Consider the following 18,519-nt stretch of genomic DNA (forward strand, 5'->3'; position numbering starts at 1 on the left):
TGAAAGTATGCATTGTGTCCGGTATTGAATGAACACGAACTCTTACTTAAACAGTTCCGTTAATAATTTTTTCTCTCCCATATAAATTGATAGGCAATTTTAATCAATTCCCAAAACATACGAACTAAGTAAAAAGTAAAAATACTTTCGCTTACCTGTCGCTGCACACATGCAGGAAAGACCACTCAAAGCGAACCGAACCAAATTTTCATGTTCTCTTACACTTTGGAGTCCTTGCCTTCTCTTTTCGTACATCCCAGCCGCCATAAGGTACTGGAATCTTTCAACTTACAAAACTTCTGCTTACCAGAAAGTCCCAATCAAAAAATATGTCGAAAGGGCTGATACAACATTTACAACGCTTCGATGAATCATTGTGACATCAAATTCCTTCCAGATAGTTCCTTCCAGATAGTTTTCAAATAATCTCCAGTTGATAGAAAACTCGTTACGTATTACAAAATAAATTTAAGGTTTTACAAGACAATCAAATCAACGATGTAAACCGAAAGGAAAACTGTCCCGAAATGGCCGCCAAATTTTGGCGCACATGGAACAGGAAGCTGATTGATTTAAAATGGCGCTTATACCACGTGGGAGTACGTGACCAACGCTTGATCACGTGTCGTGTCAATGGGGATCTCGCGCCCAGTCCCGCCCCTCTCTTTGTCACGAAACGCTGACCGCAACGTAACGCTCGGAATCATTGGATTAGCTTTTATTTTTTCATCTTTTGTCCCTTTTAATTACTTTGTATTTTTGCTTATTTATTAATAAAGCAACCTTGCAATCTTGTGCCAGGGCTTTTCTCCTAAATTCTTTTCTCCTGATTTGATTTGATATTATTATTTCAAGTGAAAATCCGTGGGGACGCGACGAGCTCCGGCAAAAACCTTGAACCGAACCTGACTGCGAAAAGAAGCAGAAAGAAAATTATTAGTTTTAAAAAAGAAAGCTTCTGAAAGCTTCCTACGGCATGCAGCGAAACAGCTGTTTAAAGCGTTTAGAGAACAGGAAATAAGTTGGTTGAGGATGCTTAACCCTTTCACCCTTGATACTTCACATCGACAGAGTTGGTCGAATTCCACTAATTATTTTTTTCGTTGTTCTCACTGCTTGTCTACAGCCTGGGGGGGGGGGGGGGTACTCCCTCAATACTCCCATATAAGGGCTAAACGGGTATGTGCCGCTCAACAGGGTATGCTTTTTGCCTCTCTGACTCTGGAACAGAGTATAAAAATTTCCCTTTGGACTCTGGAACAGGGTCGATTTTCCCCCAGAATCCCGATTAAACACGATTAAGTTTAGCTACGAAACTCGGCCCCCCTCATCGCTTTATCGCCAAGCCACAGACGAAGTCAAGTAAGCACTTTGTGATATACTGTACAAACAACAACAACAATCTTTATTTCGTGCCCAGAAATTTAAAATGAAGATTAATACATGCAACGTGAAAAAAAAAAAAAATTCATTGAAAAAACAGAGCACAGCCACTTAGAAATAGCTAAGGCTAATCGAGCTAAGTGGCTGAACAGGTCCTGAGTCTCAGAGACTCAGTGGCACACCCCCGTAGTAAATTTTAGGGAGTACTCCCCGGGGGTCTACAGACTGTACTAAACAATTTGTTTTTTACTGAGCTTGAAATAAAAATTATTATATTTTGGTCACCCGAATCAAAATTTATTTTTTTTTTGTGTCAACTGGCTGTATTTTATTTTTTTATTTTTTTTATTTTATTTTATTCTTATATTTTTTTTTTTTTTTTTTTTATCTTTATATTTTTTTTTAATTTTTTTTTTTTTTTTTTTTTTTTTTTCCCTTAGTCTGTTTTATGACATGACCTCTTGCTGTATAAAGGCATTTTATCAGAACTCGAATTACACGCAACTGCGATAACTTAGACACTTGGCCTTTGTGTGTACCACATTTTTTAGTGTGACAGACACGAACTGTTCGGCAATCTTTGCGTGCTACCAGGCGCCTGCAGAGGTTCTTTGTCGATCAAAGCCCGTTCGCCCTCCATCTTTTTGCGGCAAAGAGGCGACAGCCGACGAGCTAAAAATCTTCGCTTGAAAAGTCAAGCACTGGCAGGCGCGGCGATGTATTCAGGTGTTTTGTTGTTACTGTGGCTCAGCGCTTCTTTGTGGATAACTGGAAGATGTAGTGAAAGTAAGGGAACTTACGACTGTTTATGATACCTTACATGTTTTGTTCTTTTGTTCTTTCAGTTAACCTGTGTTGTTATTGATGGTATAAAAGGACTAGCTTCCATTCTATATACGTGTCTAAAGAACTTCTTATGAATTTGGCCAAAGTTAAAATTATTAAGTATATTTGTATGGATGGCAAGAGAGATGACTATCTGCCACATGCTGAACAGACATCATATCGTGTCAAACTGTATCAGTTTTCTCTCAAACTCAGAGGGCTCATTGTCTCACACAATGCACTTTAGAATATAATGAACTGATGCCATGGATTAAAACATTTAAGGCACAAAACGAGCAATTCTCAGTTTGTGTGTTCATGTGACTCATGACATCCTCGCGGGAAAAGAGTGGATACACTAGAGTTGAAATACACGTCATGTTGTACTACCCCAAATGACGATGTTGCTTGTCACAGGAACCAAACTACTCAAATCACGACAGGTTTGCGTCGGGATCAAGGGCCACGAGCTGCCAAACGCAACTGTCAGGAAATTATCAATGATTTCAATTTTAAGTTTCGAAGTTTCAACAACTTCAGAAAGGAACAACCCTTTTTTCCATCGCTACTTTCGGATGGCTAAAACAATGTGTACCTTATACGGTCTTATCCAACATAATAAAATAGTGTTAAAAGTGACAAAACTAAGGGACGGACCATTATTTTTTGGAGGGAGGGGGTATGAAAAATATTGAAAAAAATTGTTTGCAGGGCCTGGAAAGACAAAATAAATTGTTTGCAAACACGATATGTATAACTTCACATAGATGGAATTTCGAAAAAAATGTTTGCAGAGGTGCATAAACTAAAAAAATTTGCAGAGGTAAATTTTTCATACCCCTTTCCAAGAAAATTATGGTCCGTCCCTAAACATTATTTTAAAAATAGTTATTTTACTCGATTTCACGATTTATACAGTGTGGCATTGAACTATATCCAAGGTGGATAACAGATGTTTTGTTATTATCATGCTGTGAATGTCTATTTAGGTAGCATCAAGGATGACCTTATAAAGAGAGTAAGGCGACAAGATGTCACTGATGGGGGAGGGGTAGGTCATTTGTTTATTAGTTCATTGACGCTCGTGCGGATTTTTTTGCGCGCAACTAATACACGGTTAAGTAACATCTCTTTTCTCTTACTTATCAGCTAGTCACTGTTATTGGAGAACCGGGAGAAGATGGGACCAGAGGGGAACAGGTTTGCGATACGACTTTGCATTAATATCTGAAATTAGCTATTAAGATTTTTTTTCCCTTGTATATTTATTTAATATTGAAAATAGATTTTGAAAAAACTTGATAAGGATATTTCTATTAAAATTAAAATTATTATTATTATTATTATGGGTTTTGGGTTTTTTTTTATTATTATTATTATTATTCGTCTCCTTTATTATTATTATTATTATTAAAATTCTTTTCTAGTTATGTAAAGCTTTAAGCTGAAATTGAATTTGTAAACTTTTTGCAGGGTCTTCCCGGAAATACTGGTCAGCCAGGGAGACCTGGGCCAAGAGGATCACGGGTAAGTGCTAATGAACAATTTTTGTACCATCAGGCGTCAATAGATTGAAAATGACTTATTGGTCTAGGGCCCAAATGGATGACAACTTTTACTGTCAACCGTTAAGCTAAGTTGGTTTAGCGTGGATACTCAAAGGTTTCGGATGCAAGACTTATTAATAAGATTTCGAAACTGACATCACTCCTGGTAAAGAATGACAGGACGCTGTAATATTTATAATTGTACAGGGTCTTTTATCTTATGAGATACGTAAGTCAGAGCTCTGTCTTCTCCGTTACTCTTCACAGGGACCAGCGGGCAGCAGGGGACGTCCGGGGATAACGGGACCCTCAGGTCCCCCTGGTCTCCCGGGACCTCCCGGTAACACCGTGGTAAGTGACTTCCCGGCACGCCACTGGAAGTTTGTATGTTTACTGAGATATTAGGATCGCAAAAGGTTGGAGATCATAATTTTATTGAATATACTCGGTGATAACACAAATTAAAAGCAAGGTTTTGACTAAAGGTTATAGCCTTAGCAACAGGCACAGAAGAGAGAGAGAGAAACGGGAAACGCCCCCTCCCCCCTCCCCGAATAAAAAACGACACACACAAAATGCACGAAGAACGTGCGTGAGAGGATTGTGGGGAAGCAATTGCGACTTCTCCCTAATCCCTTTACAATGGCGCTCCGCGTTCGTTCCCTACCCTCTCCTTCCTCCCCTTTTGTTGTGTTGTCTTGGACAGAGTTCTACAGCAGGGCAGCAACTCTCTCCTGAAGTGAAAACGTTTGTTTCATGACCTGTTCAATTAATTTTTTTCCTTATTCTGTGCGCGTTCTTTACTGAATCTGTGACTCAATTTATCGTTTGCAGTACGAGTCGATTCCTGGTGAGAAGGGACCTGTAGTCCGTCCGATTGTTCTAACAGCAGGATTCATAACAAGACAGGTACTGTGAGGTCTTTTTCGCAGTTCTTCGGCATGCATCGCTTCTCTCGCAGATTAATCCTTGTGATACGAAACAAATATCGGCTACGAAGAGAGCAAAATGAATTTAGAAACGAACTGATTAAAGGCGAAGTACCAAATGTAGATTTGGTCGAAAGAAGTGCACTGATTTCACCCACCACAAAAATACTTCCAAAAAATACTTTTGTAGGCGCCAGAATTTTTTCTTTTCGTTTAGTTTAGTGTCTGGTTTCGTGTTAGTTTTTGTGTTAATTAGTTCTCTTTGTTTTTTAGCCTAGTGTACATGTTATTTTTATTTGCATATTGGTATGTATTCTGTTGCGTGTAATTAATTTTATTCAGTCAGTTTTGTTTGTGAGTTTAAAGTCAACTTTGGAGTCTATGGTCAAGTTCCAAGTTTACTTTTCGTCTTTTATGTGTTTTTCTGAGTGGTCACATTTGTCTTTGTAAGTTTCTCGTTTATTTCGCTTTGTCGTTTTCCTGTTTTCCTCATGTCGTTCGTTGTAAGTTATTTTATGCTCATTTCGTGTTTGTAATTATGTTATTTTCAGTTACTGTATCTATCTTCGATTAAACGCGTGTAAAGCAAGATGGATTTCGCGTGATTTTATGCTTGCGACTACAACTTCCTTGACACATGTTTTGTGTTCACCAGTTAGCTTCCTTTTAACATTTAATACTCAAGCCCTGTGATTTTCTGTCACTGATGAGGAGTCGAAATGTTCTGGCTATTTTTGAACAAACGCAAGACTCAAATACATCGTTTTTAACAAATTTTACAAGATGATGTAAAGCGTAATAGATTTTTCTTTTAATTTTAAATGCTTTTAGGAAGTGAAGGGAAGGCGTGGACTTCCGGGACTCCCCGGCGAAAGGGTGCGTGTTTTTATACCATTTCCTCCTTAGAAGTCGTTTTTGTAATTTATGAATGAATTACAAGTCGTTGTGTAACTGACATGTGTTTTTGATCTTTGATAGGGCGTGGAAGGGTTAAGAGGAGAGCCAGGAAAGGCTGGTGAAATTGGCTTCAATGTAAGTACGCTTCTCTCCACATAAATGCCGCGTACAAAGACCGAATAGTAAATAGTTAAGATGGTAAATTTTAAGCTTGGTAATAAGTAATGAAGATTAAGTGTTCGACCTGACTCGAGCATTGGATAAAGAAAAAATCTGAGTCCCCGACGGAAATCGAACCCATGGCCTCCCAGATACCGGCTGGGCGCTCTAACCAACTGAGCTACGAGAGACTCGTTGTGAGCTGGGCCATTTACTTGGTTGATATGTGACACGCGTCCTGCATACTGCTAGGATCAGCAGTGTCGAAATCATCAAGTTTGTAGTAAATAATAAAGATGGTAAATTTTAAGCTCGGTAATAACTAATGAATACTTTTACACGTGACTGTTTTCAACTGACAGTCTCATTCCCAGGGAGAGTCAGGGATTCCGGTGCCAGTTGGTGCTCCCAGTCAGTATCCTGGACTCTATTCGGTTTGGAATAATTGATTTATATTTTAAGGGACTTCCCAGAGATCCCGATACACGCGGTGTTCCCTATTATTTGCTTCATGGATGTCTAAAACATGTTGTCCATTGATGGTTTTATTCACGATCCCCGTACCGGAGCCGTCGTAAATGTAATCATTTATTCAACTGTGGCGTACTTCAACTGAAGAAAACACTATATACTCTTTATATTCTGACGCTGACTTGGCCCGCAGCACGACAGTCTCGCCCGCGGCGGTACGGTCACATGCGGCGCGGACCAACCGCGCGCTGCGCGAGCATGACAATGTGTGACCTCAGGGACTGTGTTCTCCGCATCTGTCCCCTGCGAATGCCACGCTTCAGGGCCCGGTCGCCGAGTCCACCACCGCGATGAATCACGCCGGCGTGTTGCGCGACAAGTGTCGCAACACGTGAGAAGTACTCGTGATGAAGTCCGCGCGCGCGACGTGAACCGGCGCACGGGACCGCGCGAGACATGCGACGCGTCAGCGAGAGATTATGTCAACTCCTGACTGTAATTTTGGTATTTTTCGTTTAATAGGGTAAACTACTAAGTAATCCCTAGCTCCCTTTTACTAACAGACGTTAGTAAAATCATTTTTAAGTATAGACTGCCTCAGCCCAAAGAAACGCTGTTTTTGTAGGGCGAACCAGGAACTTCTGGTATCCCTGGACTACCCGGCTTGGACGGATCTCGGGTAAGTTCACAACGATATCTCTCCGGTTGTCATGTTATAGTTTTAATTCCTTGAAATGCGTGACATCTGCGGTCGAATCTCCTTTTCAACTTAATTTTTGACTGCAGGACAGTCCATTCGACAATCTTTTTTTCTGTCGTAAGGGAAATTGTGAAAAAAGCAAGCGGGATAAGAACGTTCCTCTCACGCCTCCCTATTCGTTTAGCCCTTTAATTTGTAGTTCTCCACAAGTTATTTCTTTGGGTATTTCCTGGGTTTATGGCTGCCCTTAGTTCTCATGCACTCTTTAAATGCATGCGCAATTTTTTGAAATTTGCGAAGATTTGCGAGTAACTTACCTAAACAAAATGAAAATTTGAATTTTCCACAGGGCAAGAGAGGAAAACCAGGTAAACAAGGTCTTCCTGGAATGAAAGGATATCAGGTGTGCTGGTTATTTTGCTGCATGGCATACTCAGTTCAGACTCCTCCATTTTTTTGTATGGCATCTGTTAACTTCTGCTTTGTGGATCGTTCAGTATTGCAGGAAGAAAGAGAGTTGTCTTCAAGGAAAATAAAAACTGATTGTTTAATCAACGTTTCAGGGTGATGTTGGTGACTCTGGGCATGGTGGAGTACTGGGTCGAGACGGTCATCGAGGAAAGCGCGGTTTACCAGGAACTAAAGGTTACCGCGGTGACGACGGAGATGAAGTAAGAATACTTATGGATTGGCGATGACTGAGATAAGATACGATAGATAAAGATATTTAGAGATAAGGTGAGGATAATAGGGACTGGTGACGATGGAGACAAGGTGAGAATAGTCAGAGATTAGGAGAGAATAGGTAAGGACTGGTGACGACGGAGATGAGGTGGAAATATTTAGGGATAAAGTGAAAATGGCGAGAGACTGGTGACGATGAAGATGATGTGAGAATAGTTAGGGACTGGTGACGGCAAAGACGATGAGAAAGTAGTTAGGGATAATATAAAGGGAGAATAGTTAGAGATCAGAAAGGAGACGAAGCGGGAATAGTTAGGAGTCAGTTTAGAGCTTTCCTCGTATAGGAGCTGTATAACGCATTCATTTACGATAACAAGAATATTCTTTAAACAAAAAGAATCCTTGAAATAATAGTTTACTGCATAGGAAAGAAAAAACACCAAAACGTTAAAAATATGAACCCAAAAAGTACAAGGAACATTAAAGCTGAAAAGTTAAGAGAAATTTAAGAAAAAGGGGCAAAATGTTTTTAACCCTTAACATGCTAAGCCCGAATTATTCCGGGATTTGGAGGAATGGCCATTCTGCCACTTATGACGTCACCAATTTACACGTCAGCAGATTTTTGTGATTTGCATCTTATAGAGCTTGGATAGATCTTTCCACAGGACTGTCCATCTTCAATATTGACTGCATTCCGACAGAGGTAATCGAAAAAAACGCGATCAGTTTTTGGCGTAAAATTGGTGCTAAAACAGGCCAAAATACCCGTACTTGATCATGATCTCCTTTCCAGGGTTTTCCATTGATTCAGATCAAAACTTTTCATGCCAGTAGAAGAAGTGCACAGAGTAAAAGATAGAGAGAATAAAAAAGCAGAGAAAAACGAAAAGGAAAGGAGCAAGGAAAAAAATCGGAACGGTTCAGCTAAAAAAAAAAAAAAAAAAGTCCAAATTTTGGCTTATGCGCATGCGCCAAAGTAAAATATTGTACATTTTTACATGGAAATGACATCAAAATCTTCCTGCATTGTCAGAAAGTGCATTTTTAGCAAATTTAAAGAACTTTTGGACCGTGGAGCCAAGAAAATCGATTAACGGTTAAAAAAACGCGTTTTTTGGACTAATTTTAGCATATTAAGGGTTAAGGTACTCCCTTCGTGTTACCGATAGATCAAAGTCAGCTTGAAATTACTTTGAAATATGAGGAAGATTTGAAATTTCGATGACTTATCCTTGTTAAACGCAGTTAAGCTTTTTAACAGTTTTTATTCAGGTTTTGGAAAGTGGACCAGGTAAATTACCCCTTCAGTTTATTTGTGTTCTGATGTTCCTTTAACAGTGACGTCTGCCTTCTATCAGGGACCTGCTGGACCGGACGGGACTCCAGGAATGGACGGTAGACAGGTCAGGAACTAATGCAGTCCTAATCAGTTTGTTGTTGTTTTTTTCTGCTTAATTAATTGGTTATTTTGATATCATTGTAAATTTAGTGATAATAAATTAATAATTTTACAATAGTTGGCGTCTCTTAGTTGTTTTTTGTAACATTGTTGTGTGACAGGTGAGTCGCTTTTGACCATAGTTAGAGTTTTAACGTACAACACTAATCCTTTGCAGTGATGCTTACGTCTTCAAAAGAAAAATACTTTTCTCAAGTTAGGAAATGCATTTTGTGACGACCTTAAGTTTCTCTAAGTTTTGAGCGTTGTTGATTATCAGGTAGCCATATTTGTGAAGGTTTCCTTAACTACTTTTAGTGTAAAATGTGAATTCTAACGAATAAATAGAACTTTATTGTTTGTTTTCTCAGGGTGATACGGGACCTCGCGGGAAGCAGGGACCAGTTGGTTTCACTGGTGACCGGGTGAGTCACGTGCTACTTGTCACGTGCTTTGATAAGCTTGCCAACATTGTCGATAAATGGCATCCGTATACTTCCAAACAAGGTCCTGCTTATGAAATTGAGGGATGTGGATGTTCTGAAAGTCGTGCACTCACGCTTTCTGTTGTTTGGCACCCCTTCATGCAGATCTAAAACCTCAAATAATTGCCAGATAAAATTATAGTGTTATTTTTTGACAGATGATTCTCATTCAAACAGCTGTATTCTAAGTCTATCGCTCCCGTTTCAGATTGGCAGGAAAAGAAATGTGAAGTGATCCGATCTGTCTAGAGTACAATTAAAGAAAAAATTGCAAGGCCGATTGAACGGTTTGGGACTGTATTGAAATTCCAATATTTCGGAAGGCACGGCCTTCCTTCTTCAGGGTCTTACATTCTTTGTAAGACCCTGAAGAAGGAAGACCGTGCCTTCCGAAATATTGGAATTTCAATACAGTCCCAAATCGTTCAATCGGCCTTGCAATTTTTTCTTTATTCGTTATTTAGTTATAGCTGATTAGATCCTCTACAGTGAGAGGATCCGGTACTTCTATTTTGTCACGGTGGTCCTTGCAAATTCACGTTAGTTTTCTAGAGTACAATTGTTATTTCATAACTAACAACACTTTGTGTGATTTCTCTGCTAATTTTATAAAAACACAAACAAACAAACAAACAAACCGGACCTTACTTGTGAGGGGATTGCTTGAAACGCGAACTAGATGTGTTCACTAAATCAGTAGTTACGTCAGTTATATCGCCATATTTATTTTCTAAAGGGAGGGCAAGGCAACCCAGGAGCTGAAGGAGACATCGGGCTTACTGTAAGTTCCGACTTTTTTTTATTGTTCTTTGAGCCACGTTGAAATAGTTAACCGAAGTTGCCCGAAGCGTCTTTCAATTTTCTGTTATTTTCTCCTAGGGATCAAAAGGAGTGCAGGGTCCGCCGGGTCTTCCAGGCCCACTGGGGGAACCAGGATCAACAGGGCATTTGGGCAAAAAAGGACCCCAAGGATACCAGGGAGAAAGAGGCTCCAGGGGCGTCCCCGGAGATCCGGGTCCTATCGGAAAAAGTGGGGACGACGGCATACAAGGTGGCCCCGGCTTCAAAGGAAAAGAGGTAAATTATGTGCGTGTGTCTGCGTACCATAGAAATTTAAACGAACCAGTACCAGCTGATTGCTCTAGCAAAACTTTGCTTGAGAACTTTAGGTGTCTATTTTAACAACTGGAATAAAGAAAGAGTTCAGGCAATCATTTTCTTTAACCCGACCACTTCTGAAACCCTTTACCGGCATGCCCAGCTGTATTATCGGAACTGGCGGTGTTTCGCGAGCCTTTGAGTTTTGATAACCTACTGTTGATAATTTTATTACATTTCATGAGCTAAAGCCACCTGACGAGCACTTGCCACCTTCTGCATTTATCCCAAGAGTGGGTTATCTGATCCGTTCTCTGAAAGTTTCTAAAAAATGTAGTGTATTCAGTGCTTATTTTCTCTGTCCCTTCGTCTACAGGGTGAGCGAGGTATAACAGGACACGAAGGTGGTCAAGGAGCTCCTGGTGAAAAGGTAAGGGAATGGTTTAAATACTGCTCCTTCCAAACCTAAGTTCAGTTCCTTAGAAGATGATAATCAGCAATTATTTTTAAGTGCATTGTTATTCATACTTTTGTTGCAGGGGATTCCTGGTGACGCCGGCCCTAGGGGAGGTGATGGTTCACCGGTAAGTCTCATTTTCTGATTTATTAGCTCGCTCGGATGCAGTTAGAAAAGCAAAGTACATCCGGAATGCGTACGTTTGTTGACTGTTTGTGTAGTGCATCTTCATAGTAAGCCTTATTAAAAGAACAGGACAAGAAAAGTTTATAAATCAGGAGCAGAAGCTATCAATCAGAACGCGCACAGTTTTATAAACTGACCAATAAGATATGCCAGTTGTTCCCTGACTCTTTCTATCCTGCCTCACATAGGGTCTGAGACAGCTAAGCAAAGTAGCAAGCATGTATCGATTCTTACTTATACATTATACTTACATTGCATACGTAAAAACTTAACGCCTTTATAAAAGTTGAAGACGTAACAAGATGGGAAACCTTTCAATTACTATTAATTATTCAGTTGTCGTTTGTTAAAAAGCAGTTTTCATTTATAAAGCGGAACATAATTGAAGTGAATTGCTTGTAGATAACAAAACACTTCTTGTCTTCAACAGTGAAGTTTTTCTTGTTTTCTAGGGTCAGTATGGAGCAACTGGAATTCGCGGAAACCCTGGGGACAAGGGAAGACCAGTAAGTCTATTATTTAGTATCGTTTCTTATATCCAGGGCTAACTTCTCGATTTAGCTTTGCGAATGTGCCTACCCGCCGAGCGTTAGTATACCTTTCGAACAATACGATAAAAATCTTGCTCAAATTGTACTCGTATTTGGCCTGTGTAAACCTATAATAAAACACTATTTCCTCTCCTCAGGGTCGGCAGGGTGCACCAGGGGGACTGGGTTTGCCGGGGGCGATAGGATCAAAGGTGAGCCGAATGTAGCTAAAAGTGCTGTCAAGTAAACACTGGAAATGACTATAATACTAATAAAAATATTATAGAACTTTGTAGCGAGATGAACTTGGTGTTTATTCCGACCGCGGTCAAACGACAGAAATATGCAAAAAACAAGAAACGTACTTCAAAGATAAGGTTTTAATTTTCACAGTACAAAGATTGGTACATTATCTGTATCCTGGCGATTTACTAAGTTTTTTGGAGCTTTCTAAAAATGTTCTACGTGTTTGAAAATAGCGACATGCGGACTTGTCGGCGCCATTTTGTCAAAGCACTTTGGTTCAGAAACGGAACATTTAAAAAGTAAAAACACTCGTTTACCAGAGAAAATGGGAATATGTTTACACTCAGCAAATATTTTATCGATCTTTGCTCATACTAAGACTTCAATATGAACGAAATAGAAAGAAATTACCTTCACCTTTCTCTAGGGTAAACAAGGCCATCCGGGACCTAGGGGCCTGTCTGGTCGAGAGGGAGACCAGGTGAGTGGGTTACTTTATTATATACATACTTAAACGCTCAGGACTAGTTTTGACTGTTCGTTTAAGAGAAGCCAAAAAGCTCCAGTAGTGCCCGTAAAGGAGGGCTGTCTGCGTTTTAATAGGAGGTACGGTGTCTGCCTTGGAAAGGCCACCTTAGAGAATTGTCCGCCTCAGTGTACTGTCTGCCTTGGATAGATGTCCATCTTAGAGAGGGAGAGACGGTCCACGCAGCGGGGATTTTAAGTAAATCACTAAAAGGAACTACTGGATCAGAGGTCCGTTTTTAGGAAAGCGTTTTTCAGTGTTTTTTATTTGGACGCCTAAAGTAGCTATAGCCTACCCACTTGATCCATCTATCAAAAGAAAACGTTAAACTAACTTGTTGCTTGACGTTTATGCTTTTTCGGATCGATTACTTGATTGAACGGCACACTCATACTGAATTGACAGGGAATACCCGGTGGGCGTGGCCTGAATGGACGAGATGGATCCACTGGAGTGACGGTAATAGTCTCTTTCTCTTTTGATATTTGGGTTTGTTTTTATGTTTCAGTGGCCTTAATTTGTCAACTATTAAAAGCTTGATTCTTAATTAAAAACAGAGATATTAGAAAGAACTTCTTTAACTGTTTAGCAAGATTGATGTAATATTTTTCGTTCAATTTGCAAAAGGTTACACAAAACAGCTCTGTTGTGACATTTTATACGAAGAGCTGATGTAATGCAAAAATCTCGTTTGTTGCGGCTCTTTTTTTCCTTTTGTGTTATTTTGTCTCTTGACATGTTAATGTTTTTCCCACCTTTGCATGCTTTTATGCAAATTTCGTCCCGTATTTTTCGTTTTTTTTTTTTGAAATTCATTCGCCCCAGTTTATCGTTTAGTACGTGTGCTATATTCTGGGCTTCCTAAACCTCGCCGTTTCCAGCATTTGGTAAGCCGTTTAAGTTCACTGTTTGTTCTTGTATTTCCTTTATTTTCTCTGTTTTCTTCGGTCGGTTATTCTGTTGTAATTCATTTTATATCTTTTCCTAGGAATTTACTTTCTTACTATGAAAGTTAAATACATTTGTTGAACCAAGTGAAAATCTGCCTGTGCTTCTGGCCCTCCGCCTCTTTATCGGTAAATAACTCAGTAAATAATTCCTTTATAACATTCTAGGGTCCCGCGGGTTACCGAGGCAGAAGAGGCGCGCGCGGTCACAAAGGGGCCAAAGTAAGTCACGTGTTTTCGATCCTTTTTATTTTGGTATTAAGCGAAAGATATCTCGCAATAGGTCATTTCCGAGTTACCCTTTGCCTCTGTTTCAAAACGAGTCTACCTGCGAAACCATTCAAATGAAAATGAGTTTGATTTGCCTGAAACCAAGGGAAAAGCCCTGGGAACGAGGTTGCCTGAAAATGGATCTGTAGGTAAAACTCGTTTTCATATGAAAGGTTTCGCACGTAAACCCTTTTCTTAAAACAGAGGCAAAGGGTCTCTCGGAAAGAATTAAGATTTGGGATTTTGTCCACCCTTTCAACCTTTCCCTAGTATTGACGTACAGTACTCATTTTCCTGTAGGGCGAGGTGGGGAAAGCAGGATCGCCAGGAATATCCGGACCCGTGGTAAGATATTGTCATTGGCGTGGACGGTGAAGGCGGTTGTTTTTTGTTGAGATCAGTTGATAAACCAAACTGAACCTTTTTATCTTAGTGCCTTGCCCCCGGGTGGGGGATAGGGCCGAAGACTGAACCTCAGCCATGAGAAACAATTTTACCAGAACAAATGATAATTTGCGGGGGAAATATATGTGATATCAGAGGTATAAAAATTTTGTAAAAAACGAATTAAAAAGTTGACACTGGCTAAAAATATTGTTTTGGACGTTTCGGCCACTACTGTTGCCTTCTTCAGCAAGATAAAAATGCAAATGTTCAACGGCGTCCTGTTAAAATATGTAACGAATGTGTGATAAAAGCTAAATGAACTTTCCGAGTGCGACAAAAGTCTCTAGAGCATTCTTAATGAGTCTATGAATTCTTAATGCTATTGTAAACGTTTGGTAGCGCTATGTGTTCGTTTATAGCGTTCCTATCTCGCACAGAATGCCAAGCTTCAAGAATAAGTCGTTGTTTCCACGCCGTTGACCTGTCAACAATTTCGACGCTCTCCAAATCTGCATATGGTGTTTTGCCAACAAAGAGTTTTTATCCAATGTTGCGATGGCCTTTGCGTGTTCTTTCATACGTGTTTTAAGCGCGCGTGATGTCTGACCAACATAAACACAGTCACAATCGTTATACTTGATCTTATATACAATTCCTCTGGTATCCTCTTTCTCGATCCTGTCTTTTGGTTTTTTCAGTATGTTCGAGATGGTACGTATAGGTTTATGGGCGACCTTGATGTTGAAGCCACGAAGAACGTTTGCAATTTTTTCGGAAAAACCTTTGGCGTAAGGGAGGATAACAAAACCACGATGGTCGATAGCATTTGTTTCTTGTTGTCTACTCGGTTGGCGCAGATTGTGAATAAAATTTGCAGGGTAGTTATTAGTGACGAGGGCTTTCGCTACTCGCTTAGTTTCACGTGATACTTCCTCCTCGGTGGAAGGAATGTTCCTCGCGCGATCCATGAGAGTGCGGGCGACCGAGTGTTTATGCTGGGGATGGTGGTGTGATTTGAAATCCAGGTAACGATCGGTGTTGGTAGCTTTCCTGTAGACAGACACGGTGATCGAGCCATCTTCTTGTCTGGTTGTTTTGGTGTCAAGAAAGGCAATGGAACCTTCTGATTCTACCTCGATTGTAAATTTGATGTGAGGGTTGATGAAATTTAGATGTGAGTGAAATTCATCTACGCGTTCCCTTTTTACACATACGTGGCTGTCATCTACGTATCTAAACCACCATTTGGGAGGGTTAGGGGTCGAAGAGAGAGCCTTTGGCAAGATTTCCGCACAGCCCCCTACATTAATTATGCATACAATATTCTGACTGATTCGTTCTTTTCACGATTGCTGTTTATGTATAGTGATAGTATGAAATAGTTGCATACATAATTAATGTAGGGGGCTGTGCGGAAATCTTTCCGAGCCTTTTCTTCGACATGTTCCATGACGAGATTGGCCAAGATGGCACTCACTGGGGATCCCATCGGATAAACGGTTGCCTTGGAATACAAAGAAATTGTTGTCGAGGACGAACTGTAGAAGTGCCATGATATTTTTATCACACATTCGTTACATATTTTAACAGGACGCCGTTGAACATTTGCATTTTTATCTTGCTGAAGAAGGCAACAATAGTGGCCGAAACGTCCAAAACAATATTTTTAGCCAGTGTCAACTTTTTAATTCGTTTTTTACAAAATTTTTAACATGCCTGGCTACAACGCGAACATTTTTATCCGAGGTATGCATGCGGATATCAGAGAACTGGGATGTCACATTTATGCACCACTGGTGCTGGACACTGTTCAGTAAAAACTGGAAAGCATTTAACGTCGTAAGGACCTTAATCTCTGTTATCCTTACGAGTCGTTTGTTTCAACAAGAGTTTAAAAAGTAATAAAAATTTTGGTTTGTATCTGATCTAAAAATGTTGGTAAAAAAACGTATAAAACTGAATTTTAAGTATCTTTAAGAAACCAAAAGACCGCCCCACCACAAATCGGATCAAGGGAATTGTGTACAAAGTCAAATGCAAAACATGTGATTTTACCTATGTGGGAGAGAGCAAAAGATCATGGAATTCGCGCGGCGCAGAGCACAAGCCAGGCACAAGATCTAATAACGAAAGCGCAATAAGATTTCACGCGGAAACAACAGACCATGACATCCATCCGGATTATGTAGAAATTTTACCAAAGAAATGTCAACAATAGGCAACAACACCTATTCCTAGAAGCGCTGCATTCTATCCAGGACATTAACTGTGTGAATGAGCATGTGCATTTCCCACAAGTTAATTTAACATTGGGAACATCCCTAGAGACCGGCGGCGTATAAAAAACTTATTATGCAAATACTGAACCAATTTTAACTCTGATGAAGGTAGCAGAGAGTTACCGAAAATTCAGTTTTATACGTTTTTACCAACATTTTTAGATCAGATACAAACCAAAATTTTTATTATGTCAAACACTGATCGCCCTAATAACATTTAACAAGTAACATGAAACATTTCTTAACATTTTCTGTAACTTGGTTGACAAAGTCATTTTAGTAAGACTTTGAAATTCTGGAAAGCAATACAGAGGGTTTATGTGCTAAAAATGGTTCATCAGGTATTTGAAAATCTCTAACACACATTTAATTTATCCAGGGCCCTCGCGGACGAGGCGGATCGGTGGGTAGAGGAGGGACGCCTGGCGTACCGGTGAGTCCTCTAGCAGATTTGACTTCACAAAAAGTTTGTCTTAGTTTTGCAGTTTTCAATATTATTATAAGACTCCGAATTTAGCAACAGAACTCCGGAAGATGTGGAGGTCAGAAGTCAAGGACTCGCCAATTATTGTATGTTGAGTTTTGTGTGTTGTCAATACGCCTGTTCAGTGCAGGCCGGCAAGATACACACATGAGAGTTACCGGTTGTGGCACAACTTGCAAAAAAACCGCTCGGGCTCGCCTGGCTCGCTGGCTCGCCAGTCTCGCCTCGCTATTTTTTGCAAGTTGTGTCCACAACCGGTAACTCTCATGTGTGTGGGGGTCGCAATGCCAAAACTCTCATGTGTGTGGGGCCCGCAAGGCCAGCCCTTTTGTGTGCGGGGCTCGCAAGGCCAACCCTGTGCTAGGAATAAATATCAATTGAACAAATATTTTTAAGGTATATACACCGAAAAATGGCTGCCGCAAGATATTCGTCAGAAGTTTTGCAAGCTATGATGGAGGAAAACCTCCGTGAATTTCAAGAAAACCCCCAAAGAAATTTAACTTTTTTATTGGCCCACACCGATTTTAACGAATGGCTCCGTGTATGGAAAATGAACATACCGGAAGCTAACGAAAACAACAAAGATCTTTACACTTTTGCAAGAAAAAACAAAAAAAAGTTTTATGAGCTTTTGGTAAGCGAAATTGATGACTTACAAAATTTAAAAGCAAGCTTTGGACTTGAAGTCAAATTTTCAAAAAAAATAGACGGTGAGACGCAACACATGGAACACTATTTCAGAGAAAGTGAACCACACCTTTTTTTAAAAAACGACAAAGACCAAATAAAAAAAGAGTTTGACAAATTTATTGACAAAGCAAAGGGAGAAATTGAGGGTTGGTCAGAGAACGGCTCTGGGTGGGCCATTGAAAGAATAACAAATGCGTACATCAACGTTGCGCGTTATCAGCCATTGAGAGGAGGAACTTATTTGCCTTTGCCCCCAAAGTTGGCAAACAAGAAAGCAATTATTAACGTGCAAAACAGAGATAACCAATGCCTAAAATGGGCTTTGAGAGCTGCATTATTTCCTCCAAGAGATGGGAAAAATCCACAAAGAACAAGCAGATACCCAGTTGACGACGGCATTAACTACAATGGAATCAATTTTCCAACTCCACTAAAGCAGATTGACAGGCTTGAGGCGCAAAATAAAAACCTTGCAATTAATGTGCTTGGGTGGGACTCAGAAGACGAATGTGTGATACCTTTAAGATTAAGCGAAAAAGAAAATAGCATTCCCCGTATATTTCTTATGTTGATTGAGTCAGGATTAACACAGCACTACTGTTTTATAAAAAGAGTAAGTGCTTTGTTACATGACCAAACCGGAGATCAGCATAAAAAACACTTTTGCATGATGTGCTTGACAGGTTTTACAAGAGAAGACTTGCTCGAAAAGCACAAAAAATATTGCAATGGCGCTAAAGGCAGACCAACAAGAATCGAAATGCCGGAGAAGGGGAAAAACACTCTTTCTTTTAAAAACTACCACAAACAAATGAAAGCGCCTTACCAAATTTACGCCGACTTGGAGGCACTGCTAAGGCCAATAGAAGGGTGTAAACGCGAAACGGCCGAGGAG

The 18,519-nt window shown here is 40.1% G+C and overlaps 2 protein-coding genes across 6 annotated transcripts in view; one reads left to right on the forward strand and one right to left on the reverse strand.

The window, feature by feature from the left end:
• The window catches only part of LOC144659569 (mitochondrial substrate carrier family protein ucpB-like), an 8,240-nt gene extending 7,656 nt beyond the window's left edge, over positions 1–584 (reverse strand). Inside the window, exon 1 of the mRNA XM_078520036.1 lies at positions 156–584. Coding sequence (XP_078376162.1) covers positions 156–267 — 112 coding nt within the window. The 5' untranslated portion in view covers positions 268–584. The remainder of the gene's footprint in view (positions 1–155) is intronic.
• Positions 585–1,924: 1,340 nt separating this feature from the next.
• The window catches only part of LOC144660408 (uncharacterized), a 63,331-nt gene continuing 46,736 nt past the window's right edge, over positions 1,925–18,519 (forward strand). For 4 of the 5 annotated variants that reach the window (XR_013572087.1, XM_078521022.1, XM_078521023.1 and 1 more), the window contains exons 1-24: positions 1,925–2,169; positions 3,198–3,259; positions 3,358–3,408; positions 3,682–3,735; positions 4,023–4,106; positions 4,590–4,664; positions 5,516–5,560; positions 5,663–5,716; positions 6,837–6,890; positions 7,261–7,314; positions 7,475–7,582; positions 8,957–9,001; positions 9,408–9,461; positions 10,258–10,302; positions 10,401–10,598; positions 10,996–11,049; positions 11,159–11,203; positions 11,715–11,768; positions 11,951–12,004; positions 12,466–12,519; positions 12,970–13,023; positions 13,680–13,733; positions 14,082–14,126; positions 16,827–16,880. Coding sequence is in view for 4 of the 5 variants with exons in the window: in XM_078521022.1 (XP_078377148.1) it covers positions 2,100–2,169; positions 3,198–3,259; positions 3,358–3,408; positions 3,682–3,735; positions 4,023–4,106; positions 4,590–4,664; positions 5,516–5,560; positions 5,663–5,716; positions 6,837–6,890; positions 7,261–7,314; positions 7,475–7,582; positions 8,957–9,001; positions 9,408–9,461; positions 10,258–10,302; positions 10,401–10,598; positions 10,996–11,049; positions 11,159–11,203; positions 11,715–11,768; positions 11,951–12,004; positions 12,466–12,519; positions 12,970–13,023; positions 13,680–13,733; positions 14,082–14,126; positions 16,827–16,880 (1,521 nt within the window). In the remaining variant the exon portion in view is untranslated. Of the gene's footprint in view, positions 2,170–3,197; positions 3,260–3,357; positions 3,409–3,681; positions 3,736–4,022; positions 4,107–4,589; positions 4,665–5,515; positions 5,561–5,662; positions 5,717–6,836; positions 6,891–7,260; positions 7,315–7,474; positions 7,583–8,936; positions 9,002–9,407; positions 9,462–10,257; positions 10,303–10,400; positions 10,599–10,995; positions 11,050–11,158; positions 11,204–11,714; positions 11,769–11,950; positions 12,005–12,465; positions 12,520–12,969; positions 13,024–13,679; positions 13,734–14,081; positions 14,127–16,826; positions 16,881–18,519 lie in introns of those variants that run through there. The other variant, XM_078521026.1, reaches the window with a different exon arrangement.

Source organism: Oculina patagonica, chromosome 7, assembly GCF_052425735.1.
Source record: "Oculina patagonica isolate OP01 chromosome 7, crgOcupat, whole genome shotgun sequence".
Lineage (NCBI taxonomy): Eukaryota > Metazoa > Cnidaria > Anthozoa > Scleractinia > Oculinidae > Oculina > Oculina patagonica.